This window comes from Nesoenas mayeri, assembly GCF_963082525.1.
Source record: "Nesoenas mayeri genome assembly, contig: SCAFFOLD_183, whole genome shotgun sequence".
NCBI classification, from domain to species: domain Eukaryota; kingdom Metazoa; phylum Chordata; class Aves; order Columbiformes; family Columbidae; genus Nesoenas; species Nesoenas mayeri.
The window spans coordinates 7963-35099 of NW_027660038.1; the positions used below are offsets into that span (position 1 = coordinate 7963).

General features: G+C 63.1%; 1 protein-coding gene across 1 annotated transcript; it reads left to right on the top strand.

The window, feature by feature from the left end:
• LOC308052306 (tenascin-X-like) lies at nt 1-27137 on the top strand (the record flags this gene model as incomplete). The annotated part of the gene is made up of 21 exons (XM_080364398.1): nt 1-199; nt 1349-1359; nt 1464-1599; nt 2482-2594; nt 4842-4995; nt 6522-7582; nt 7734-8319; nt 8799-8888; nt 9388-9681; nt 10930-11223; nt 12523-12816; nt 13954-14247; nt 15696-15989; nt 17271-17564; nt 18852-19145; nt 20230-20523; nt 21710-21834; nt 23541-23673; nt 24643-24794; nt 25928-26024; nt 26976-27137. Coding segments are annotated over 21 exons (5371 nt in total), but the record flags the coding sequence as incomplete, so codon positions are not given.

The window sequence follows — 27137 nt, forward strand, 5'->3', positions numbered from 1 at the left end:
ATGGCCGCGGGGCTGCGGGTGCTGCTGCTGGCGCTGGTGCTGCGGGGGGGGACGGGGACGGCCTCGCTGCCCCCCCCGGGTCCCCCCTGCGGCGCCGCCGCGCTCGCCCACATTTTGGGGCGACTGCGGGAGCTGGAGGGACAAGTGCGGGCGCTGCAGGGACAGTGCGGGGACAGCGCGGGACCACAGGCCGGCACCGGTACCGGGGACATGGGGGGACATGGGGGGATAGGGGGACATGGGGATATGGGGGATAGAGGGACATGGGGGGATATGGGGACATGGGGGGACATGGGGGACGGGGGGATAGAGGGGTATGAGGGGACATAGGGGGATAGGGGGACATGAGGACATGGGGGGACAGGGGGACATGGGAGGGTCATGGGATATGAGGGGACATGGGGGATAGAGGGGTATGAGGGGACATGGAGACATGGGGGGATAGGGGGATATGGGGGGATAGGGGGACATGGGGGACATGGGGGGATAGGGGGACATGGGGACATGGGGGGGACATGGGGGATAGAGGGGTATGAGGGGACATGGGGGGATAGGGGGACATGGGGACATGGGGGGATACGAGGGGATAGGGGGCCATGGGGGGATAGGGGGACATGGGGGGATAGGGGGACATGGGGGGATGGGGGGACATGGGGACATGGGGGGATAGAGGGACATGGCGGGATGGGGGGACATGGGGATGGGGGGACATGGGGACATGGGAGGACATGGGGGGATATGGGGGCATAGGGGGACATGGGAGGGTCATGGGATATGAGGGGACATGGGGGATGGGGGGATAGGGGGACATGGGGACATGGGGGGATAGGGGGGACATGGGAGGGTCATGGAATATGAGGGGACATGGGGGACATGGAGGGATGGGGGGGACATGGGGACATGGGGGAATAGAGGGACATGGGGGTATATGGGGACATGGGGGGACATGGGGGATAGAGAGGTATGAGGGGACATAGGGGGACATGGGATATGAGGGGACATGGGGGGACATGGGGACAGGGGGGACATGGGGGAACATGGGGATGGGGGGACATGAGGGACATGGGGGGACATGGGGGATAGGGGGACATGGGGGGGATATGGGGGGACAGGGGGACATGGGGGACATGGGGGATAGAGGGACATGGGGGGATAGAGGGACAGGGGGACATGGGGACATAGGGGACATGGGGGATAGAGGGACATGGGGGGATAGGGGGCCATGGGGGGACATGGGTGGATATGGCGACACGGGTGGTGACACACGTGTGGTGACACTCGGGGTGTCACATGGGGGACCCCATAACCTTGTGTGTGTCCCCCCCCATTCCCCATTGTGTCCCCACAGGACAAACGCTGGCGCGGGAGCTCTGTGACCCCCCGGCCCACGGCTGCGGCTGCCCCCCCGCGTCCCCCCCATTGTCCCCCTCATTGTCCCCCCCCGGTGTCCCCCTCGGTGTCCCCCCCCGTGTCCCCATGGCTGCAGTGACCAGGGCCGCTGCCGGGGGGGCCGTTGCCGCTGCTTCCCCGGCTTCACCGGCCCCGCGTGCGCCACCCCCGCCTGCCCCCCCGGCACCGGGGGGCCCCGCTGCGCCCTCGGTATGGCCCCAATGTCCCCAAGGGTCCCCACATGTCCCCAGGGACCCCCAGGGTCCCCCAGTGCTCTCCCAGGGGTCCCCAAGTGTCCCTGAGTGTCCCCAGGTGTCCCCAAGGGTCTCCAGGGGTCCCGCAGTGCTCCATGGTGCCCCATCCCTTGCTGTCCCCAGGGTGTCCCCATCCCATATTGTCCCCAGGGTGTCCCCAGGGTGTCCCCATGATGTCCCCAGGGTGTCCCCATCCCATCGGTGCCCCATCCTGTGGTGTCTCCAGGGTGTCCCCATGGTGTCCCCATCCCATCAATGCTGTCCCCAGAGTGTCCCCAGGGTGTCCCCATGGTGTCCCCATCCCCTCGGTGCCCCATCTCACATCCCATGGTGTCCTCATGGTATCCCCAGGGTGTCCCCATCCCATTGGTGCCCCATCCCACGTTGTCCCCAGGGTGTCCCCAGGGTGTCCCCATGGTGTCCCCATCCCATCAATGCTGTCCCCAGGGTGTTCTCATGGTGTCCCCATCCCATCAATGCTGTCCCCAGGGTGTCCCCATGGTGTCCCCATCCCCTCGGTGCCCCATCCCATGGTGTCCTCATGGTGTCCCCAGGGTGTCCCCATCCCCTCAGTGCCCCATCCCACGTTGTCCCCAGGGTGTCCCCACGTTGTCCCCAGGGTGTCCCCATCCCACGTTGTCCCCAGGGTGTCCCCATGGTGTCCTCATGGTGTCCCCACCCCATGGTGTCCCCACGTTGTCCCCAGAGTGTCCCCATCCCACGTTGTCCCCAGGGTCCCCCGTGTCCCCAGGTGTCCCCAGGGTGTCCCCATCCCACGTTGTCCCCAGGGTCCCCCGTGTCCCCAGGTGACCCCGGTGACGCCGCCGTGTCCCCGCAGAGATCCCGGCGGTGTCACCGCGCTTGGCCGCCCGCAACCAGACGTGGTTCCGCGTCACCTGGCCCCGCCCACCGGTGCCACCGCACGGCTACCGCGTGTCCCTTGTCCCCCTGGTGAGCTGGGACGGGGACACGGAGGGGACACGGTGGGGACAGGGAGGGGACATCACCGCGGTGGCCCCGACGTGGCCATTGTCCCCAGCACGAAGTGACGGTGGTGGCCACCTGCTGCAGCCCTGCTTGGGGACACCACAACGGTGTCCCCAACGTGTCCCCTGTGTCCCCAGAGTGGTTGAGGACACTTGGGGATGGGGACATGTCCCCAGCGTGTCACTTGTCCCCAAAGTGTCACTTGTCCCCAGTGTATCCCTTGTCCCCATTGTCCCCAGTGTGTCCCTTGTCCCCAATGTCCCCAGCGTGTGCCTTGTCCCCAGTGTCCCCAGTGTCCCCCTTGTCCCCAGTGTCCCCCTTGTCCCCAGTGTCCCCAACGTGTCCCTTGTCCCCAGTGTTCCCAGTGTGTCCCTTGTCCCCAGTGTCCCCAGTGTCCCCAACATGTCCCTTGTCCCCCTTGTCCCCGGTGTCCCCCTTGTCCCCGGTGTCCCCAACGTGTCCCTTGTCCCCAGTGTCCCCAACATGTCCCTTGTCCCCAGCGTGTCCCTTGTCCCCATTGTCCCCAACGTGTCCCTTGTCTCCATTGTCCCCGGTTTGTCCCTGGTGTCCCCAGCGTGTCCCTTGTCCCCATTGTCCCCATCGTGTCCCTTGTCCCCATTGTCCCCAGCGTGTCCCTTGTCCCCAACGTGTCCCTTTTCCCCGGTGTCCCCAACGTGTCCCCTGTCCCCGGTGTCCCCAGTGTCCCCCTTGTCCCTGGTGTCCCCAGTGTGTCCCTTGTCCCCAACATGTCCCTTGTCCCCAGTGTCCCCAGTGTGTCCCTTGTCCCCATTGTCCCCAACGTGTCCCTTGTCCCCAGGATGAGCCGTGGTGGTGTCACCCATTAGGGACGGGTCTCCCCAGTGTCCCCGGTGTCCCCCTTGTCCCCATTGTCCCCAACGTGTCCCTTGTCTCCGGTGTCCCCAGCGTGTCCCTTGTCCCCATTGTCCCCAGCGTGTCCCTTGTCTCCGGTGTCCCCAGCGTGTCCCTTGTCCCCATTGTCCCCAACGTGTCCCTTGTCTTCGGTGTCCCCAACGTGTCCCTTGTCCCCATTGTCCCCAGCGTGTCCCTTGTCCCCGGTGTCCCCAGCGTGTCCCTTGTCCCCATTGTCCCGAATGTGTCCCTTGTCCCCGGTGTCCCCAGCGTGTCCCTTGTCCCCATTGTCCCCAATGTGTCCCTTGTCTCCGGTGTCCCCAGCGTGTCCCTTGTCCCCATTGTCCCGAATGTGTCCCTTGTCCCCGGTGTCCCCAGCGTGTCCCTTGTCCCCATTGTCCCCAACGTGTCCCTTGTCTCCGGTGTCCCCAACGTGTCCCTTGTCCCCGGTGTCCCCAGCGTGTCCCTTGTCCCCATTGTCCCCGATGTGTCCCTTGTCCCCATTGTCCCCAGCGTGTCCCTTGTCTCCGGTGTCCCCAGCGTGTCCCTTGTCCCCATTGTCCCCAACGTGTCCCTTGTCTTCGGTGTCCCCAACGTGTCCCTTGTCCCCATTGTCCCCAGCGTGTCCCTTGTCCCCGGTGTCCCCAGCGTGTCCCTTGTCCCCATTGTCCCCAGCGTGTCCCTTGTCCCCGGTGTCCCCAGCGTGTCCCTTGTCCCCATTGTCCCCAATGTGTCCCTTGTCTCCGGTGTCCCCAGCGTGTCCCTTGTCCCCATTGTCCCCAACGTGTCCCTTGTCCCCGGTGTCCCCAGCGTGTCCCTTGTCCCCATTGTCCCCAACGTGTCCCTTGTCTCCGGTGTCCCCAACGTGTCCCTTGTCCCCGGTGTCCCCAGCGTGTCCCTTGTCCCCATTGTCCCCAACGTGTCCCTTGTCTCCGGTGTCCCCAACGTGTCCCTTGTCCCCGGTGTCCCCAGCGTGTCCCTTGTCCCCATTGTCCCCGATGTGTCCCTTGTCTCCGGTGTCCCCAACGTGTCCCTTTTCCCCATTGTCCCCAGCATGTCCCTTGTCCCCATTGTCCCCAACGTGTCCCTTGTCTCCGGTGTCCCCAACGTGTCCCTTTTCCCCATTGTCCCCAGCATGTCCCTTGTCCCCGTTGTCCCCATCGTGTCCCTTGTCGCCATCATGTCCCTTGTCCCCGACATGTCCCTTGTCCCCCTTGTCCCCGGTGTCCCCAGTGTGTCCCTTGTCCCCAGTGTCCCCAGTGTCCTCAACATGTCCCTTGTCCCCCTTGTCCCCAGCGTGTCCCTTGTCCCCATTGTCCCCAACGTGTCCCTTGTCCCCAGGACGAGCCGGCCGCCATGCGCACCCACGAGCTCCCCGGCTCCGCCGGCGCCTTCGAGGTGACGGGGTTGTCACCCGGTCGCACCTTCGAGCTCTTCGTCCAGGCACAACGGGACCAGCACCTCGGGGCGCCCGCCACCCTGCGCGTCCGCACACGTGCGTGGCACCGCGGGGACAGTGTGGGGACAACGTGGGGATGGGGACAACGTGGGGACAATGTGGGGATGGGGACAGAGTGGGGACAACGTGGGGATGGGGACAACGTGGGGATGGGGACAACGTGGGGACAATGTGGGGATGGGGACAGTGTGGGGACAACGTGGGGATGGGGACAATGTGGGGATGAGGACAACATAGGGATGGGGACAGGGATGGGGACAACGTGGGGATGGGGACAACGTGAGGATGGGGACAACGTGGGGATGGGGACAGGGGTGGGGACAATGTGGGGATGGGGACAATGTGGGGATGGGGACAATGTGGGGATGTGGACAGGGGTGGGGACAACGTGGGGATGGGGACAATGTGGGGATGGGGACAACATAGGGATGGGGACAGGGATGGGGACAACGTGGGGATGGGGACAACGTGGGGATGGGGACAGGGGTGGGGACAATGTGGGGATGGGGACAATATGGGGATGGGGACAATGTGGGGATGGAGACAGGGGTGGGGACAACGTGGGGATGAGGACAGGGGTAGGGACAATGTGGGGATGGGGACAACATGGGGATGGGGACAATGTGGGGACAATGTGGGGATGGGGACAGGGGTGGGGACAATGTGGGGATGGGGACAATGTGAGGATGGGGACAATATGGGGATCGGGACAACGTGGGGATGGGGACAATGTGGGATGGGGACAACATGGGGATGGGGACAACATGGGGATGGGGACATGGTGGGGACAACGTGGGGATGGGGACAGGGATGGAGACAATGTGGGGATGGGGACAATGTGGGATGGGGACAACATGGGGATGGGGACAATATGGGGACAACATGGGGATGAGGACAACGTGGGGATGGGGACAGGGGTGGGGACAATGTGGGGATGGGGACAATGTGGGGATGGGGACAATGTGGGATGGGGACAACATGGGGATGGGGACCATATGGGGACAACGTGGGGATGGGGACAACATGGGGATGGAGACAGGGGTGGGGACAAGGTGGGGGTGGGGACAAGGTGGGGGTGGGGACAACGTGGGGGTGGGGACAACGTGGGCATGGGGACAACATGGGGGTGGTGTGTGTTCCCCGTCTGTCCCAGCGCGTCCATCTGTCCCCGTCCCTCCCCGTGTCCCCCCATTGTGCTCTGGCAGACGTTTGGGGACACGTTGGTGACGTTTGGGGACACGTTGGTGACACGGGTCCCCTTTGCTCTCGCAGTGCTCACCCAGCCCCCCCCCGCCCGCAGGGGAACTCCGGGGTCCCCTCAGCATCCTCTGGGGTCCCCGGCGTCACCGGTGGCCCCGATGTCCCCACCAGCCCGAGGGGCTGCGGGGTCACCGGTGTCACCGGGATCACCAGGGTCACTGGATGTGTCCCTGGGGTCACCGGGGTCCCCAGCGGCCCCAGCACCTCCAAGGTCACCAGGATCCCCAGTATCTCGAGGGTCCCCAGCAGCCCCAAGGTCCCCAGTGTCCCCAGAGTCCCCATCGTCCCCAATGTCCCCAGAGGCTCCAGCGTCCCCAATGTCACCAGCGTCCCCAAGGTCCCCAGAGTCTCCAGCATCCCCAATGTCACCAGAGTCCCCAAGGTCCCCAGAGGCACCAGCGTCCCCAATGTCACCTGCATCTCCAGGGTCCCCAGAGTCCCCGAGGTCTCCAGAGTCCCCGAGGTCCCCAGTGTCCCCAGAGTCCCCAAGGTCCCCATCATCCCCAAGGTCCCCAGAGGCTCCAGCGTCCCCAATGTCACCTGCATCTCCAGGGTCCCCAAGGTCACCAGTGTTCCCAATGTCCCCAGAGGCTCCAGCGTCCCCAATGTCACCTGCATCTCCAGGGTCCCCAGAGTCCCCAGCATCCCCAATGTCTCCAGCATCCCCAATGTCACCTGCATCTCCAGGGTCCCCAAGGTCACCAGCATCCCCAAGGTCCCCAGAGGCTCCAGCATCCCCAAAGTCCCCAGGGTCCCCAAAGTCCCCAAAGTCTCCATCGTCCCCAAGGTCCCCAGAGGCTCCAGCATCCCCAAAGTCCCCGAAGTCCCCAGCGTCCCCAAAGTCCCCATCGTCCCCAAGGTTCCCAGAGGCACCAGCGTCCCCAATGTCACCTGCATCTCCAGGGTCCCCAAGGTCCCCAGTGTCCCCATCATCCCCAAGGTCCCCAGAGGCACCAGCATCCCCAAGGTCACCTGCATCTCCAGGGTCCCCAGAGTCCCCAACGTCCCCAATGTCCCCAGAGGCACCAGCGTCCCCAATGTCCCCAGAGTCTCCAGCGTCCCCAATGTCACCAGCATCCCCAATGTCACGTGCATCTCCAGGGTCCCCAAGGTCCCCAGTGTCCCCATTGTCCCCAAAGGCACCAGCGTCCCCAAGGTCCCCAGCATCTCCAAGGTCCCCAGTGTCCCCATTGTCCCCAGAGGCACCATCATCCCCAAGGTCCCCAGCATCTCCAAGGTCCCCAGTGTCCCCAGCATCCCCAAAGTCCCCGGGGTCCCCAAAGTCCCCAGAGGCACCAGCGTCCCCAATGTCCCCAGAGTCCCCAGCGTCCCCAAGGTCCCCAGAGGCTCCAGCATCCCCAAGGTCCCCAGTGTCCCCATTGTCCCCAGAGGCTCCAGCGTCCCCATCATCCCCAATATCCCCAGAGTCCCCATCATCCCCAGTGTCCCCATCGTCCCCAAGGTCCCCAGAGTCCCCATTGTCCCCAATGTCCCCAGAGGCACCAGCATCCCCACCGTCCCCAAGGTCCCCATCGTCCCCAGAGTCCCCATCGTCCCCAATGTCCCCAGAGTCCCCAGTGTCCCCATCATCCCCAAGGTCCCCAGAGTCCCCAGAGTCCCCATCATCCCCACTGTCCCCACTACTCCCGGGTGGCCCGTCCCTGCCCGACCTGCTGGCCAAACTCTCCTCCTATAACGGCTCGTTGCTGCAGCGCCTGGAGAGCCACCTGCGGGCCACCAACTTCCCCCTGCGCGGCAACCAAACGGTGCCGGCGGTGGCCCGCGCCATCCTGTCCTACCTGCTGCGCCGCAGCCCGGAGCTGCTCCGGCACCCCAAACCGGCTCCGGCGCCGGGCGCCGCGGGGGAGGCGCTGGTGGAGCTGGACGGGCTGCGCGGCCACGTGGACGCCGTGGTGATCCGGTACCGGCTCCTGGAGCCGGCGGCGCCGGCGGCGGAGCCCGAGGGGGAGCTGAGGGTGCCGGGGGACGCGGAGGCCGTTCGGCTGCCGGGGTTGGTGCCGGGGGGACGGTACCGGGTGGACGTGCACGGTGTGGCCAAGGGGCGCCAGTCCAAGTCGTACAGCTTCATGGTGACGGCAGGTGGGGACGTGGGGACATGGGGATGTGGGGATGGGGACATGGGGATATGAGGATGGGGACATGGGGATGTGGGGATGGGAGACATGGGGATGGTGACATGGGGATGTGGGGATGGGGACATGGGGATGTGGGGATGGGGACATAGGGATGGGGGACGTGGGGACATGGGGATGTGGGGATGGGGACATGGGGATGGGGAACGTGGGGACATGGGGATGGGGGCACATGGGGATGGGGATGTGGGGACATGGGGACGTGGGAATGGGGACATGGGGATGGGGGACGTGGGGACATGGGGATGGGGGACATGGGGATATGGGGATGGGGGACATGGGGACATAGGGATGGGGGACATGGGGACATAGGGATGGGGGACATGGGGACGTGGGGACGTGGGGACGTGGGGATGGGGGACGTGGGGACATGGGGACATGGGGGTGGGGACGTGGAGATGGGGACGTGACGCTGTTTGGGCGCAGGGGAGGGCGGCACCGAGGAGCCCGTGCTGGGCTGGGGGCGCACGGAGGGGATGGAGCTCACGGAGCCGCAAGGCGCCGTCACCAAAACAGGTACCGGGGGGAAAGGGGGGCGGCACTGGGGGGAGGTGGGGGGTCAGGGGTTCCGGTCTTGGTAGGTGAGATGGGGATGGAGTTTGGGTGGGTGGGTGGGTGGTGGTTTGGGTGGTGGTTTGGGTGATGGATGGGTGGGTGGGTGATGGATGATGGGTGATGGATGGATGATGGATGGATGATGGATGGATGATGGATGGATGATGGATGGATTGATGGATGATGGATGGATGATGGATGGATGATGGATGATGGACGGATTGATGGATGGATTGATGGATGATGGATGATGGATGGATGATGGATGGATGATGGATGATGATGGATGATGGATGATGGATGATGATGGATGATGATGGATGGATGATGGATGATGATGGATTGATGGATGGATGATGGATGGATGATAGATGATGATGGATGATGGATGATGGACGGATGACGGATGATGGACGGATGACATTTGGCCTGACGGAAGGTTGTCCCACCCCTCCCTCAGCGCCGGCCCCCCCATCCGAAGCTCCGCCCCCGCGGCCCCGCCTGGGCGATCTGGTGGTCACCAACGTCACGGCGAGCTCGGTGCAGCTGCGCTGGAGCGTCCCCGAGGGCGCCTTCGACTCCTTCACCGTGCAGCACCGCGGCGCGCAGGGACAACCGCAAGCGGTGGCCGTGGACGGGGGGTCCCGCACCGTGACCATCACGGGGTTGTCACCGTCACGCCGCTACAAGTTCAACCTGTACGGGCTGTGGGGCCGGAAGAGGGTCGGGGTGGTCTCCACTGACGTTGTCACAGGTGAGGGTGGCGCCGGGTCCCCTCCATGTCCCCCGTGGGTGACTTGGGGGGGTCTTTGACCCCCGAGGGACGTGGGACCATCCGGCGCTTGATTCGGGGTTGGAGGTGGGGCGGGGGGGTGTGGGGATGGGAGGGTGGGTGGTGATTGGCCAAGAGGGTGGTGGGGTGAACTGGGATTGGGTGGATGGAGAGAGGCATGGATGGGCTGTTGGGATTGGATAGACCATGGATGGATGGGATTGGATGGACTGACTATGGATGGATGGGATTGGGTGGATGGACCATGGGTGGATGGGATTGGGGAGGGTGGACCATGGGTGGATGGGATTGGGTGGGTAGACCATGGATGGATGGGATTGGGTGGGTAGACCATGGATGGATGGGATTGGGTGGGTGGACCATGGATGCAAGGGATTGGGTGGATGGACCCTGGATGGATGCGATTGGGTGGTTGGATGATAGATGATGGATGGACCATGGATGCGTGGGATTGGGTGGATGGATGATGAATGGATGGGATTGGACGGATTGATGATGGATGATGGATGGATGATGGATGGATGATGGATGGATGATGGATGGATGGGATTGAGTGGATGGATCAGGGATGGATGAGATTGGGTGGGTGGACCATGGATGGTTGGGATTGGGTGGATGGATGATGGATGATGGATGATGGATGGATGATGGATGACGGATGGACCATGGATGGATGGGATTGGGTGGATGGATGATGGATGATGGATGGATAATGGATGAATGGGATTGGGTGGATGGACCATGGATGGATGGGATTGGGTGGATGGGTGACGGATGATGGATGGATGGATGGATGATGGATGATGCATGATGGATGGATGATGGATGACGGATGGACCATGGATGGATGGGATTGGGTGGATGGATGATGGATGATGTATGATGGATGATGGATGATGGATGGACCATGGATGGATGGGATTGGGTGGTGGATGATGGATGATGGATGATGGATGGACCATGGATGGATGGGGTTGGGTGGATGGACCATGGATGGTTGGGATTGGGTGGATGGATGATGGATGGATGATGGATAATGGATGATGGATGGACCATGGATGGATGGGATTGGGTGGTGGATGATGGATGATGATGGATGATGGATGGATGATGGATGCTGGACGCACCACGTCAGGACGGGATTGGTCGGCGGCTGCCGCTGCAGACCCCCCGTCCGCGCATCCCCTGCAGCGCGTTGTCCCGTTGCAGCTGCGGCCCCCGGCGAGCAGGACCCCCCATCCCCGCCCCAGCTGGGGGAGCTCACGGTGCCCCACGTGGGCCCCGACTCGGTGCAGCTGCGCTGGAGCGTCCCCGAGGGCACCTTCGACTCCTTCGCGCTGCAGTACCGGGATGCGCAGGGGCAGCCGCAGGCGCTGCCCGTGCCCGGGGGGGCCCGCGCGGTCACCGTCACGGGGTTGGCACCGGCGCGGCGCTACAAGTTCAACCTGTACGGGCTGTGGGGGCGCCAGCGTCTCGGTCCCGTCTCCATGGACACCGTCACGGGTGAGGGCTCGCGGGGCCCCTCGGGGACCCATGGGGCGCGGGGGGGGGCGGGTGGGGGTGGGTGGGGATGAGTGGGGGTGAGTGGGTGATGGGTGATGGATGGTGGATGAATGATGGATGGACATGACTGGTTGGATGGATCAGGGATGGATGGGATTGGGTGGATGGATGAAGGATGGATGGATGATGGATGGATGATGGATGATGGATGGATGATGGATGGATGATGGATGATGGATGGACCATGGATGGATGGGATTGGGTGGATGGATCAGGGATGGATGGGATTGGGTGGGTGCACCATGGATGGATGGGATTGGGTGAATTGATGGATGATGATGGATGATGTATGATGGATGAATGATGGATGATGGATGGATGATGGATGGATGATGGATGATGGATGGACCATGGATGGATGGGATTGGGTGGATGGATGATGGATGACGGATGATGGATGGACCATGGATGGATGGGATTGGGTGGATGGACCATGGATGGATGGGATTGGGTGAATGGATGGATGATGATGGATGATGTATGATGGATGAATGATGGATGATGGATGGATGATGGATGGATGACGGATGATGGATGGACCATGGATGGATGGGATTGGGTGGATGGATGATGGATGATGGATGGATGGTGGATGATGGATGGATGATGGATGATGGATGGACCATGGATGGATGGGATTGGGTGGATGGATGATGGATGATGGATGGATGGTGGATGATGGATGGATGATGGATGATGGATGGACCATGGATGGATGGGATTGGGTGGATGGATGATGGATGATGGATGGATGATGGATGGGCCATGGATGGATGGGATTGGGTGGATGGACCATGCATGGATGGGATTGGGTGAATGGATGAATGATGATGGATGATGGATGGATCAGGAATGGATGGGTTTGGGTGGATGGACCATGGATGGTTGGGATTGGGTGGATGGATGATGGATGATGGATGGATGGATGGATGATGGATGGACCATGGATGGATGAGATTGAGTGGATTGATGATGGATGATGGATCATGGATGGGCCATGGATGGATGGGATTGGGTGGATGGACCATGGATGGATGGGATTGGGTGGATGGATGATGGATGGATGATGGATGATGGATGGACCATGGATGGATGGGATTGGGTGGTGGATGATGGATGATGATGGATGATGGATGGATGATGGATGCTGGACGCACCACGTCAGGACGGGATTGGTCGGCGGCTGCCGCTGCAGACCCCCCGTCCGCGCGTCCCCTGCAGCGCGTTGTCCCGTTGCAGCTGCGGCCCCCGGCGAGCAGGACCCCCCATCCCCGCCCCAGCTGGGGGAGCTCACGGTGCCCCACGTGGGCCCCGACTCGGTGCAGCTGCGCTGGAGCGTCCCCGAGGGCACCTTCGACTCCTTCGCGCTGCAGTACCGGGATGCGCAGGGGCAGCCGCAGGCGCTGCCCGTGCCCGGGGGGGCCCGCGCGATCACCGTCACGGGGTTGGCACCGGCGCGGCGCTACAAGTTCAACCTGTACGGGCTGTGGGGGCGCCAGCGTCTCGGTCCCGTCTCCATGGACACCGTCACGGGTGAGGGCTCGCGGGGCCCCTCGGGGACCCATGGGGCGCGGGGGGGGGCGGGTGGGGGTGGGTGGGGATGAGTGGGGGTGAGTGGGTGATGGGTGATGGATGGTGGATGAATGATGGATGGACATGACTGGTTGGATGGATCAGGGATGGATGGGATTGGGTGGATGGATGAAGGATGGATGGATGATGGATGGATGATGGATGATGGATGGATGATGGATGGATGATGGATGATGGATGGACCATGGATGGATGGGATTGGGTGGATGGATCAGGGATGGATGGGATTGGGTGGGTGCACCATGGATGAATGGGATTGGGTGAATTGATGGATGATGATGGATGATGTATGATGGATGAATGATGGATGATGGATGGATGATGGATGGATGATGGATGATGGATGGACCATGGATGGATGGGATTGGGTGGATGGATGATGGATGACGGATGATGGATGGACCATGGATGGATGGGATTGGGTGGATGGACCATGGATGGATGGGATTGGGTGGATGGATGATGGATGATGGATGGATGGTGGATGATGGATGGATGATGGATGATGGATGGACCATGGATGGATGGGATTGGGTGGATGGATGATGGATGATGGATGGATGGTGGATGATGGATGGATGATGGATGATGGATGGACCATGAATGGATGGGATTGGGTGGATGGACCATGCATGGATGGGATTGGGTGAATGGATGAATGATGATGGATGATGGATGGATCAGGAATGGATGGGTTTGGGTGGATGGACCATGGATGGTTGGGATTGGGTGGATGGATGATGGATGATGGATGGATGGATGGATGATGGATGGACCATGGATGGATGAGATTGAGTGGATTGATGATGGATGATGGATCATGGATGGGCCATGGATGGATGGGATTGGGTGGATGGACCATGGATGGATGGGATTGGGTGGATGGATGATGGATGGATGATGGATGATGGATGATGGATGGACCATGGATGGATGGGATTGGGTGGTGGATGATGGATGATGGATGGATGATGGATGACGGATGCTGGACGCACCATGTCTGGATGGGATTGGTCGGCGGCTGCCGCTGCAGACCCCCCGTCCGCGCGTCCCCTGCAGCGCGTTGTCCCGTTGCAGCTGCGGCCCCCGGCGAGCAGGACCCCCCATCCCCGCCCCAGCTGGGGGAGCTCACGGTGCCCCACGTGGGCCCCGACTCGGTGCAGCTGCGCTGGAGCGTCCCCGAGGGCACCTTCGACTCCTTCGCGCTGCAGTACCGGGATGCGCAGGGGCAGCCGCAGGCGCTGCCCGTGCCCGGGGGGGCCCGCGCGGTCACCGTCACGGGGTTGGCACCGGCGCGGCGCTACAAGTTCAACCTGTACGGGCTGTGGGGGCGCCAGCGTCTCGGTCCCGTCTCCATGGACACCGTCACGGGTGAGGGCTCGCGGGGCCCCTCGGGGACCCATGGGGTGCGGGGCGGGGCAGTGGGGGATGGGGGGGTGGGGTGGGGGGTGGGTGGGGCGTGAGTGGGGGTGGGTGATGGATGAATGATGGATGGACATGATTGGTTGGATGGATCAGGGATGGATGGGATTGGGTGGATGGATGATGGATGATGGATGGACCATGGATGGATGGGATTGGGTGGATGGACCATGGATGGATGGGATTGAGTGAATGGATGGATGATGATGGATGGATGATGGATGGACGATGGATGGACCATGGATGGATGGGATTGGGTGGATGGATGATGGATGATGGATGGTGGATGGACCATGGATGGATGGGATTGGGTGAATGGACCATGGATGGATGGGATTCGGTGAATGGATGGATGATGATGGATGAGGGATGGACCATGGATGGATCGGATTGCGTGGGTGGATCAGGGATGATGGATGATGGATGGACCATGGATGGATGGGATTGGGTGGGTGGATCCGGGATGGATGGGATTGGGTGGGTGGATGATGGATGATGGATGATGGATGGGCCATGGATGGATGGGATTGGGTGGGTGGATGATGGATGGATGATGGATGGATGAGGGATGGATGGATTTGAGTGGATGGACCATGGATGGTTGGAATTGGGTGGATGGATGATGGATGATGGATGGATGACGGATGATGGATGAAGGATGGATGGATGATGGATGGATGATGGATGATGGATGGATCAGGGATGGATGGGTTTGGGTGGATGGACCTGGATGGTTGGGATTGGGTGGATGGATGATGGATGATGGATGGATAATGGATGAATGGAATTGGGTGGATGGACCATGAGTGGATGGGATTGGGTGGATGGATGATGGATGATGGATGGTGGATGATGGATGATGGATGGTGGATGATGGATGATGGATAGATGATGCATGATGGATGGGCCATGGATGGATGGGATTGGGTGAATGGACCATGGATGGATGGGATTGGGTGAATGGATGGATGATAATGGATGATGGATGGACCATGGATGGATCGGATTGCGTGGGTAGATCAGGGATGATGGATGATGGATGGATAATGGATGAATGGGATTAGGTGGATGGACCATGAGTGGATGGGATTGGGTGGATGGATCAGGGATGGATGGGATTGGGTGGATGGATGATGGATGGATGATGGATGATGGATGGACCATGGATGGATGGGATTGGGTGGATGGATGATGGATGATGGATGATGGATGGACCATGGATGGATGGGATTGGGTGGATGGATCAGGGATGGATGGGATTGGGTGGTGGATGATGGATGATGGATGATGGATGGATGATGGATGCTGGACACACCACGTCAGGACGGGATTGGTCGGCGGCTGCCGCTGCAGACCCCCCGTCCGCGCGTCCCCTGCAGCGCGTTGTCCCGTTGCAGCTGCGGCCCCCGGCGAGCAGGACCCCCCATCCCCGCCCCAGCTGGGGGAGCTCACGGTGCCCCACGTGGGCCCCGACTCGGTGCAGCTGCGCTGGAGCGTCCCCGAGGGCACCTTCGACTCCTTCGCGCTGCAGTACCGGGATGCGCAGGGGCAGCCGCAGGCGCTGCCCGTGCCCGGGGGGGCCCGCGCGGTCACCGTCACGGGGTTGGCACCGGCGCGGCGCTACAAGTTCAACCTGTACGGGCTGTGGGGGCGCCAGCGTCTCGGTCCCGTCTCCATGGACACCGTCACGGGTGAGGGCTCGCGGGGCCCCTCGGGGACCCATGGGGCGCGGGGGGGGGCGGGTGGGGGTGGGTGGGGATGAGTGGGGGTGAGTGGGTGATGGATGATGGATGGTGGATGAATGATGGATGGACATGACTGGTTGGATGGATCAGGGATGGATGGGATTGGGTGGATGGATGAAGGATGGATGGATGATGGATGGATGATGGATGATGGATGGACCATGGATGGATGGGATTGGGTGGATGGATCAGGGATGGATGGGATTGGGTGGGTGCACCATGGATGGATGGGATTGGGTGAATTGATGGATGATGATGGATGATGTATGATGGATGGATGATGGATGGATGATGGATGGATGATGGATGGATGATGGATGATGGATGGACCATGGATGGATGGGATTGGGTGGATGGATGATGGATGACGGATGATGGATGGACCATGGATGGATGGGATTGGGTGGATGGACCATGGATGGATGGGATTGGGTGAATGGATGGATGATGATGGATGATGTATGATGGATGAATGATGGATGATGGATGGATGATGGATGGATGACGGATGATGGATGGACCATGGATGGATGGGATTGGGTGGATGGATGATGGATGATGGATGGATGGTGGATGATGGATGGATGATGGATGATGGATGGACCATGGATGGATGGGATTGGGTGGATGGATGATGGATGATGGATGGATGGTGGATGATGGATGGATGATGGATGATGGATGGACCATGGATGGATGGGATTGGGTGGATGGATGATGGATGATGGATGGATGATGGATGGGCCATGGATGGATGGGATTGGGTGGATGGACCATGCATGGATGGGATTGGGTGGATGGATGAATGATGATGGATGATGGATGGATCAGGAATGGATGGGTTTGGGTGGATGGACCATGGATGGTTGGGATTGGGTGGATGGATGATGGATGATGGATGGATGGATGGATGATGGATGGACCATGGATGGATGAGATTGAGTGGATTGATGATGGATGATGGATCATGGATGGGCCATGGATGGATGGGATTGGGTGGATGGACCATGGATGGATGGGATTGGGTGGATGGATGATGGATGGATGATGGATGATGGATGATGGATGGACCATGGATGGATGGGATTGGGTGGTGGATGATGGATGATGATGGATGATGGATGGATGATGGATGCTGGACGCACCACGTCAGGACGGGATTGGTCGGCGGCTGCCGCTGCAGACCCCCCGTCCGCGCGTCCCCTGCAGCGCGTTGTCCCGTTGCAGCTGCGGCCCCCGGCGAGCAGGACCCCCCATCCCCGCCCCAGCTGGGGGAGCTCACGGTGCCCCACGTGGGCCCCGACTCGGTGCAGCTGCGCTGGAGCGTCCCCGAGGGCACCTTCGACTCCTTCGCGCTGCAGTACCGGGATGCGCAGGGGCAGCCGCAGGCGCTGCCCGTGCCCGGGGGGGCCCGCGCGGTCACCGTCACGGGGTTGGCACCGGCGCGGCGCTACAAGTTCAACCTGTACGGGCTGTGGGGGCGCCAGCGTCTCGGTCCCGTCTCCATGGACACCGTCACGGGTGAGGGCTCGCGGGGCCTCTCGGGGACCCATGGGGCGCGGGGCGGGGCAGTGGGGGATGGGGGGGTGGGGTGGGGGGTGGGTGGGGCGTGAGTGGGGGTGGGTGATGGATGAATGATGGATGGACATGATTGGTTGGATGGATCAGGGATGGATGGGATTGGGTGGATGGATGATGGATGATGGATGGGCCATGGATGGATGGGATTGGGTGGATGGACCATGGATGGATGGGATTGAGTGAATGGATGGATGATGATGGATGGATGATGGATGGACCATGGATGGATCGGATTGCGTGGGTGGATCAGGGATGATGGATGATGGATGGACCATGGATGGATGGGATTGGGTGGGTGGATCCGGGATGGATGGGATTGGGTGGGTGGATGATGGATGATGGATGATGGATGGACCATGGATGGATGGGATTGGGTGGGTGGATGATGGATGATGGATGATGGATGGACCATGGATGGATGGGATTGGGTGGGTGGATGATGGATGGATGAGGGATGGATGGATTTGAGTGGATGGACCATGGATGGTTGGAATTGGGTGGATGGATGATGGATGATGGATGGATGAGGAATGATGGATGGATGACGGATGATGGATGAAGGATGGATGGATGATGGATGGATGATGGATGATGGATGGATCAGGGATGGATGGGTTTGGGTGGATGGACCATGGATGGTTGGGATTGGGTGGATGGATGATGGATGATGGATGGATAATGGATGAATGGAATTGGGTGGATGAACCATGAGTGGATGGGATTGGGTGGATGGATGATGGATGATGGATGGTGGATGATGGATGATGGATAGATGATGCATGATGGATGGGCCATGGATGGATGGGATTGGGTGAATGGACCATGGATGGATGGGATTGAGTGAATGGATGGATGATGATGGATGATGGATGGACCATGGATGGATCGGATTGCGTGGGTAGATCAGGGATGATGGATGATGGATGGATAATGGATGGATGGGATTGGGTGGATGGACCATGAGTGGATGAGATTGGGTGGATGGATCAGGGATGGATGGGATTGGGTGGATGGATGATGGATGGATGATGGATGATGGATGGACCATGGATGGATGGGATTGGGTGGATGGATCAGGGATGGATGGGATTGGGTGGTGGATGATGGATGATGGATGATGGATGGATGATGGATGCTGGACACACCACGTCAGGACGGGATTGGTCGGCGGCTGCCGCTGCAGACCCCCCGTCCGCGCGTCCCCTGCAGCGCGTTGTCCCGTTGCAGCTGCGGCCCCCGGCGAGCAGGACCCCCCATCCCCGCCCCAGCTGGGGGAGCTCACGGTGCCCCACGTGGGCCCCGACTCGGTGCAGCTGCGCTGGAGCGTCCCCGAGGGCACCTTCGACTCCTTCGCGCTGCAGTACCGGGATGCGCAGGGGCAGCCGCAGGCGCTGCCCGTGCCCGGGGGGGCCCGCGCGGTCACCGTCACGGGGTTGGCACCGGCGCGGCGCTACAAGTTCAACCTGTACGGGCTGTGGGGGCGCCAGCGTCTCGGTCCCGTCTCCATGGACACCGTCACGGGTGAGGGCTCGCGGGGCCCCTCGGGGACCCATGGGGCGCGGGGGGGGTGGGTGGGGGGTGGGGTGGGGGTGAGTGGGGGTGGGTGGATGATGGATGATGGATGGATGATGGATGGATGGTGAATGAATGGATGATGGATGATGGATGATGAATGATGGATGGATGATGATGGATGATGGATGGATGATGGATGATGGATGGATGATGGATGATGGATGGATGGATGATGGATGGATGATGATGGATGATATGGATGATGGATGGATGATGATGGATGATCGATGATGGATGGCCCATGGGTGGATGGACCATGGATGGATGGGTTTGGGTGGATGGACCATGGATGGATGGGATTGAGTGAATGGTTGGATGATGATGGATGATGGATGGGTGATGGATGGGTGATGGATGGATGATGGATGATGGATGGACCATGGATGGATGGGATTGGGTGGGTGGATGATGGATGGATGGTGGACGGACCATGGATGGAAGGGATTGGGTGGATGGATGATGGATGGATCATGGATGGATCATGCATGGATGGGTTTGGGTGGATGGACCATGGATGGTTGGGATTGGGTGGATGGATGATGGATGGATAATGGATGAATGGGATTGGGTGGATGGACCATGAGTGGATGGGATTGGGTGGATGGATCAGGGATGGATGGGATTGGATGGATGGATGATGGATGGATGATGGATGGATGATGGATGATGGATGGACCATGGATGGATGGGATTGGGTGGATGGATGATGGATGATGGATGGATGATGGATGATGGATGATGGATGATGGGTGATGGATGGATGATGGACGATGGATGATGGATGGACCATGGATGGATGGGATTGGGTGGTGGATGATGGATGATGGATGGACCATGGATGGATGAAATTGGGTGGTGGATGATGGATGATGGATGGACCATGGATGGATGGGATTGGGTGGATGGATCAGGGATGGATGGGATTGGGTGGATGCATGATGGCTGCACCACGTGTGGACGGGATTGGTCGGCGGCTGCCGCTGCAGACCCCCCGTCCGCGCGTCCCCTGCAGCGCGTTGTCCCGTTGCAGCTGCGGCCCCCGGCGAGCAGGACCCCCCATCCCCGCCCCAGCTGGGGGAGCTCACGGTGCCCCACGTGGGCCCCGACTCGGTGCAGCTGCGCTGGAGCGTCCCCGAGGGCACCTTCGACTCCTTCGCGCTGCAGTACCGGGATGCGCAGGGGCAGCCGCAGGCGCTGCCCGTGCCCGGGGGGGCCCGCGCGGTCACCGTCACGGGGTTGGCACCGGCGCGGCGCTACAAGTTCAACCTGTACGGGCTGTGGGGGCGCCAGCGTCTCGGTCCCGTCTCCACCAGCACCATGACGGGTGAGGCCCTGGGGGCGCCATGGGGAGCGTTCCGGAGGTGATGGGTGGGTGGGTGGGTGTTGATGGGTGGGTGCGTGGTGAGATGGTTGGGTGGATGTTTAGATGGGTGGGTGTTGATGGGTGGGTGTTAATGGTTGGGTGGGTGTTAATGGTTGGTTGGGTGTTGATGGGTGGGTGGGTGTTAATGGTTGCATGGGTGTTGATGGTTGGTTGAGTGGGTGTTGATGGTTGGGTGGGTGAGTGTTAATGGTTGGGTGGGTGTTGATGCTTGGTTCGGTGTTGATGGTTGAGTGGGTGGGTGTTGATGGTTGGGTGGGTGTTAATGGTTGGGTGGGTGGGTGTTGATGGTTGAGTGGGTGGGTGTTGATGGTTGGGTGGGTGTTAATGGTTGGGTGGGTGGGTGTTGATGGTTGGTTGGTTGGGTGTTGATGGTTGGGTGGCTGGGTGTTGATGGTTGGGTGTTGATGGTTGGATGTTGATGGGTGGGTGGGTGTTGACATCGTTGGTTGGGTGTTGTTGGGTGGCTGTTGATTGGGTGTTGTTGGGTGACTGTTGATTGGGTGTTGTTGGGTGGCTGTCGATGGCTGGGTGTTGTTGGGTGGCTGTTGCTGGTTGGCTGGGTGTTGTTGGGTGGCTGTTGATGATTGGTTGGGTGTTGTTGGGTGGCTGTTACTGGTTGGCTGGGTGTTGTTGGGTGGCTGTTGCTGGTTGGTTGGGTGCTGTCGGGTGGCTGTTGCTGGTTGGTGGGTGTTGTTGTGTGGCTGTCGTTGGTTGGCTGGGTGTTGTTGGGTGGCTGTTGATGATTGGTTGGGTGTTGTTGGGTGGCTGTTGCTGGTTGGTTGTTGTTGGGTGGCTGTCGATGGTTGGTTGGGTGTTGTTGGGTGGCTGTTGCTGGTTGGTTGGGTGTTGTTGAGTGGGTGTTGATGGTTGGCTGGGTGGATGTTGCTGGTTGGTTGGGTGTTGTTGGGTGCCTGTTGTCGGGTGGCTGTTGATGATTGGTTGGGTGTTGTTGGGTGGCTGTTGATGTTTGGTGGGTGTTGTTGTGTGGCTGTCGATGGTTGGCTGGGTGTTGTTGGGTGGCTGTTGATGATTGGTTGGGTGTTGTTGGGTGTTGTTGGGTGGCTGTTGCTGGTTGGGTGGCTGTTGTCGGGTGGCTGTTGCTGATTGGCTGGTCCCGCCCCGGCAGGCGCGGCGGGGACCCTATGGGTGGGCTCCGTGTGGCCCCGCAGCGCCCGCCTGCACTGGGCGCCCCCCCGCGCCCCCCCCGCCGGATACGACCTCGTCTATGGGCCCCCCGGGGGTCCCCAACAGGTACCCCCCCCCAGACCCCCCCCCCGGACCCCCAGCACCCCCCCCCGTGGAGACTGAACACCAAAAGGACCCCAATGACACCCAGGGCACCCCAATACCACCCAGGGGACCTCAATACCCCCTTGGGGACTGAACACCCAAAGGACCCCAATACTCCCTTGTGGACCCCAGTAGCACCCAGGGGACCCCAATGACACCCAGGGGACCCCAATACCCCCTTGGGGACTCACCACCCGGGGACCCCAATACCAACCAAGGGACCCCAATACCACCCAGGGGACCCCAATAGCACCCAGAGGACCCCAATACCCACTTGGGGGCTCACCACCCAGGGGAACCCAATACCAACCAAGGGGACCCCGATACCAACCAAGGGACCCCAATGACACCCAGGGGACCCCAATACCACCCAGGGGACCCCAATAACACCCAGGGGACCCCAATACCCTCTTGGGGACTGAACACCCAAAGGACCCCAATGACACCCAGGGGACCCCAATAACACCCAGGGGACCCCAATACCCCCTTGGGGACCCCAATAGCACCCAGGGGACCCCAATACCTCCTTGGGGGCTCACTGCCCAGGGGACCCCAATAGCACCCAGGGGACCCCAATGATATCCAGGGGACCCCAATAGCACCCAGGGGACCCCAATAGCCCCTTGGGGACTCACCACCCATGGGACCCCAATACCAACCAAAGGACCCCAATACCCCCTTGGGGACCCCAATAGCACCCAGAGGACCCCAATACCCACTTGGGGGCTCACCCCCCCAGGGGAACCCAATACCACCCAGGGGACCCCGATACCAACCAAGGGACCCCAATGACACCCAGGGGACCCCAATACCACCCAGGGGACCCCAATAGCACCCAGGGGACCCCAATACCCCCTTGGGGACTGAACACCCAAAGGACCCCAATGACACCCAGGGCACCCCAATACCACCCAGGGGACCCCAATACCCCCTTGGGGACTGAACACCCAAAGGACCCCAATACCCCCTTGGGGACCCCAGTAGCACCCAGGGGACCCCAATGACACCCAGGGGACCCCAATACCCCCTTGGGGACTCACCACCCATGGGACCCCAATACCAACCAAAGGACCCCAATACCACCCAGGGGACCCCAATAGCACCCAGAGGACCCCAATACCCACTTGGGGGCTCACCCCCCCAGGGGAACCCAATACCACCAGGGGACCCCGATACCAACCAAGGGACCCCAATGACACCCAGGGGACCCCAATAGCACCCAAGGGACCCCAATACCCCCTTGGGGACTCACCACCCATGGGACCCCAATACCCCCTTGGGGACCCCAATAGCACCCAGAGGACCCCAATACCCCCTTGGGGACTCACCACCCATGGGACCCCAATACCAACCAAAGGACCCCAATACCCCCTTGGGGACCCCAATAGCACCCAGAGGACCCCAATACCCACTTGGGGGCTCACCACTCAGGGGACCCCAATACCAACCAAGGGACCACAATAGCACCCAGGGGACCCCAATAGTACCCAGGGGACCCCAATACCCCCTTGGGGACTCACCACTCAGGGGACCCCAATGACACCCAGGGGACCCCAATAGCACCCAGGGGGCCCCAGTGACACCCAGGGGACCTCAATACCCCCTTGGGGACCCCAATAGCACCCAGGGGACCCCAATAATGCCTCGGGGGGTCCCCGTGTCCCCAGACGCTGCACCTGCCCCCCAATGCCACGTCCCACGAGCTGTGGGGGCTGGAGCCCGAGCAGCGCTATGGGGTGAAGCTGTGGGGCCGGGGGGGGGACAACCCCCAGCCCCCTCTGGAGACGACCTTTGACACCCGTGAGCAGGACACCTGGGTCCCTGGGTGGGGGGGGTGCCCTGGGTGGGTTGGGGTGGGTCTTGGAGTGACCCGGACGCCTGGGTCCCTGGGTGGCGGGGGGGTCCCCGGGTGGGTTGGGGTGACCCGGACGCCTGGGTCCCTGGGTGGGTTGGGGGGGTTCCTGGGTGGGTTGGGAGGGTGTTGGGCTGACCTGGACGCCTGGGTCCCTGGGTGGGGGGGGGACGTCCCTGGGTGGGATGGGGGGGTGCTGGGGTGACCCGGACGCCTGGGTCCCTGGGTGGGGCGGGGGTCCCTGGGTGTGGGGAGTGGGTGAAGGGTGACCCGAACGCCTGGGTCCCTGGGTGGGGCGGGGGTGCCCTGGGTGGGTTGGAGGGTGGTGTTGGGGTGACCCGGATGCCTGGGTCCCTGGGTGGGGGGGGTCCCTGGGGGTGGGGGGTGGGTGTGGGCTGACCCGGACGCCTGGGTCCCTGGGTGGGGCGGGGGTCCCTGGGTGTGGGGGGCTGGGTGTGGGCTGACCCGGACGCCTGGGTCCCTGGGTGGATTGGGGGGGGTCCCTGGGTGGGTTGGGGGGGTGCTGGGGTGACCCGGACGCCTGGGTCCCTGGGTGGGCTAGGGGGGGGTGTTGGGCTGACCCGGACGCCTGGGTCCCTGGGTGGGTTGAGGGGTCCCTGTGTGGGGGGGGTGGGTGTGGGCTGACCCGGACGCCTGGGTCCCTGGGTGGGTTGGGGGTCCCTGGGTGGGTTCGGGGGGGTCTTGGGGTGACCCGGACGCCTGGGTCCCTGGGTGGCGGGGGGGTCCCTGGGTGGGTTGGGGTGACCCGGACGCCTGGGTCCCTGGGTGGGTTGGGGGTCCCTGGGTGGGTTGGGGGGGGTGTGGGCTGACTCGGACGCCTGGGTCCCTGGGTGGGTTGGGGGGGTCCCTGGGTGTGGGGGGTGGGTGTGGGCTGACCCGGACGCCTGGGTCCCCAGCGGCGCTGCCGCACCCGCACCCGCGGGACTGCGCGGAGGAGCAGCGGAACGGGCCGGGCCCGTCACGCGAGACGCTCGTGTTCCTGGGGGGGGACCCGCGACGGCCCCTGCGCGTCTTCTGCGACATGGACACGGACGGCGGAGGATGGCTGGTGGGGGAGGGGCGGGGCTGGGGGGGAGGGGCGGGGTGGGGGGGGCTGGGGGGGGAGGGGCGGGACGGGGGTCGGGCGAGGGGGGCGGGGCTGGTGGGGGAGGGGCGGGGCTGGTGGAAGGGCGGGGCTGGGGGAGGGGCGGGGCGCGGGGGAGGGGCGGGGCTGGGGGGGAGGGGCAGGGTGGGGCGGGGGGGCTGCTGGGAGATGGGCGGGGCTGGTGGGGGCGGGGCGGGGTGAGGGGGGGAGGGGTGGGGCTTGGGGGGGCTGGGGAGGGGGAGGGGCGGGGCGGGGGTCGGGCGAGGGGGGCGGGGCTGGTGGGGGAGGGGCGGGGCTGGGGGAGGGGCGGGGCTGAGGGAGGGGCGGGGCTGGAGGGGAGGGGCGGGGTTCTGGGGGAGGGGCGGGGGAAGGGGCGTGGGGGACTGGTGGTGAGGGGCGGGGCGACGGGGGGCTAATGGGGGAGGGGCGATGGGGAGCTGGGGGAGAGGGGCGGGGCTGGGGGGGAGGGGCGTGGAGGTGGGAGGGGGCGGAGTGGAGGGGCGGGGCGGGGGGAGGGGCGAGGGGGAGGAGAGGGGGCGGGGCTGAGGGGAGGGGGCGGGAGGGGCTGGTGGCGAGGGGCGGGGCGATGGGGGCTGGTGGGGGCGGGGCGATGTGGGGCTGGGGGGGGAGGGGCGGGACGGGGGGCGGGGCGGGGGGAGGGGGATGGTGCGGGAGGGGCGGGGGAGAGGGGCGGGGCTGGGGGGAGGGGCAGGGGGCTGCTGGGGAGGGGCGGGGGGGAGGGGTTGGTGGGGGCGGGGCTGGGGGTGGGGCGGGGCGGGGAGAAGGGGCGTGGCGGGGGGATGGGGGAGAGGCGGGGGAGGAGGGGCGATGGGGGGCTAGTGAGGGAGGGGAGGGGCGGGGCGGGGGGGAGGGGCGGGGCGGGGGGGAGGGGCGGGGGGCTGGTGGGGAAGGAGCTGGGGGAGGGGCGGGGCTATTGGGGGAGGGGCGGGGCGATGGTGGAGGGGCGGGGGGGGCGGGCAATGGGGGTGATGGGGGGCAATGGAGGGGTCTGGGCGGCATTGGGGGGCACTGGGGGGCACTGGGGGGATTTGGGGGGCAATGGGGGGGTCTGGGGGTCCCCCTGACCCCCCCCCCAGGTGTTCCAGCGCCGCCAGGATGGGGGCACCGATTTTTGGCGGGGGTGGGACGAGTACGCGCGCGGCTTCGGCAACGTCAGCGGCGAGTTCTGGCTCGGTGAGGGACCCAGGCGTTCGGAGAGGGACCCAGGCGTTCAGGAGGTGGGGGGGTGGGGGGGTGGGGGCCAGGTGTCCGGGAGAGGGACCCAGGTGTCCGGGAGAGGGACTCAGGCGTCCGGGAGAGGGGGGGACCCCGGCGTCCGGGAGGAGGGACCCAGGTGTCCGGGAGAGGGACTCAGGCGTCCGGGAGGTGCGGGGGACCCAGGCGTCCGGGAGACGGGGGGACCCAGGCGTCCGGGAGAGGGATCCAGGCGTCCGGGAGAGGGGACCCAGGTGTCCGGGAGAGGGGAACCAGGCGTTCTGGGAGGGACCCAGGTGTTCTGGGGGGATTCGGAGCTCAGGGACCCAGGCGTTTCGGGGGGTTTTGGGGGCAGGGAACGAGGCATTCTGGGAGGGACCCAGGTGTTCTGGTGGACCCAGGCGTTCGGGGGAGATTCGGGGCTCAGGGACCCAGGCGTTCTGGTGGACCCAGGCGTTCGGGGGGGATTCAGGGCTCAGGGACCCAGGCGTTCTGGTGGACCCAGGCGTCCGGGGGTTTTGGGGGCAGGGAATGAGGCATTCTGGGAGGGACCCAGGCGTTCTGGGGGGATTCGGGGCTCAGGGACTCAGGCGTTCTGGTGGACCCAGGCGTCCGGGGGTTTTGGGGGCAGGGAACGAGGCGCTGGGAGGGACCCAGGCGTTCTGGGGGGAATCGGGGCTCAGGGACCCAGGCGTTCTGGTGGACCCAGGCGTCCGGGGGTTTTGGGGGCAGGGAACGAGGCTCTGGTGGACCCAGGCATTCGGGGGGGATTCAGGGCTCAGGGACCCAGGCGTTCTGGTGGACCCAGGCGTCCGGGGGTTTTGGGGGCAGGGAACGAGGCTCTGGTGGACCCAGGCATTCGGGGGGGATTCGGGGCTCAGGGACCCAGGCGTTCTGGTGGACCCAGGCGTCCGGGGGTTTTGGGGGCAGGGAACGAGGCGCTGCACGCGCTGACGGCCGCGACCCCCACGGAGCTGCGCGTGGACCTTCGCACGCCCCACGGCGCCGCGTTCGCCCGCTACCGCGGCTTCGCCGTGGCCGGCGCCGACGACCATTACCGGCTCAGCCTCGGGCCCTACAGCGGCACCGCCG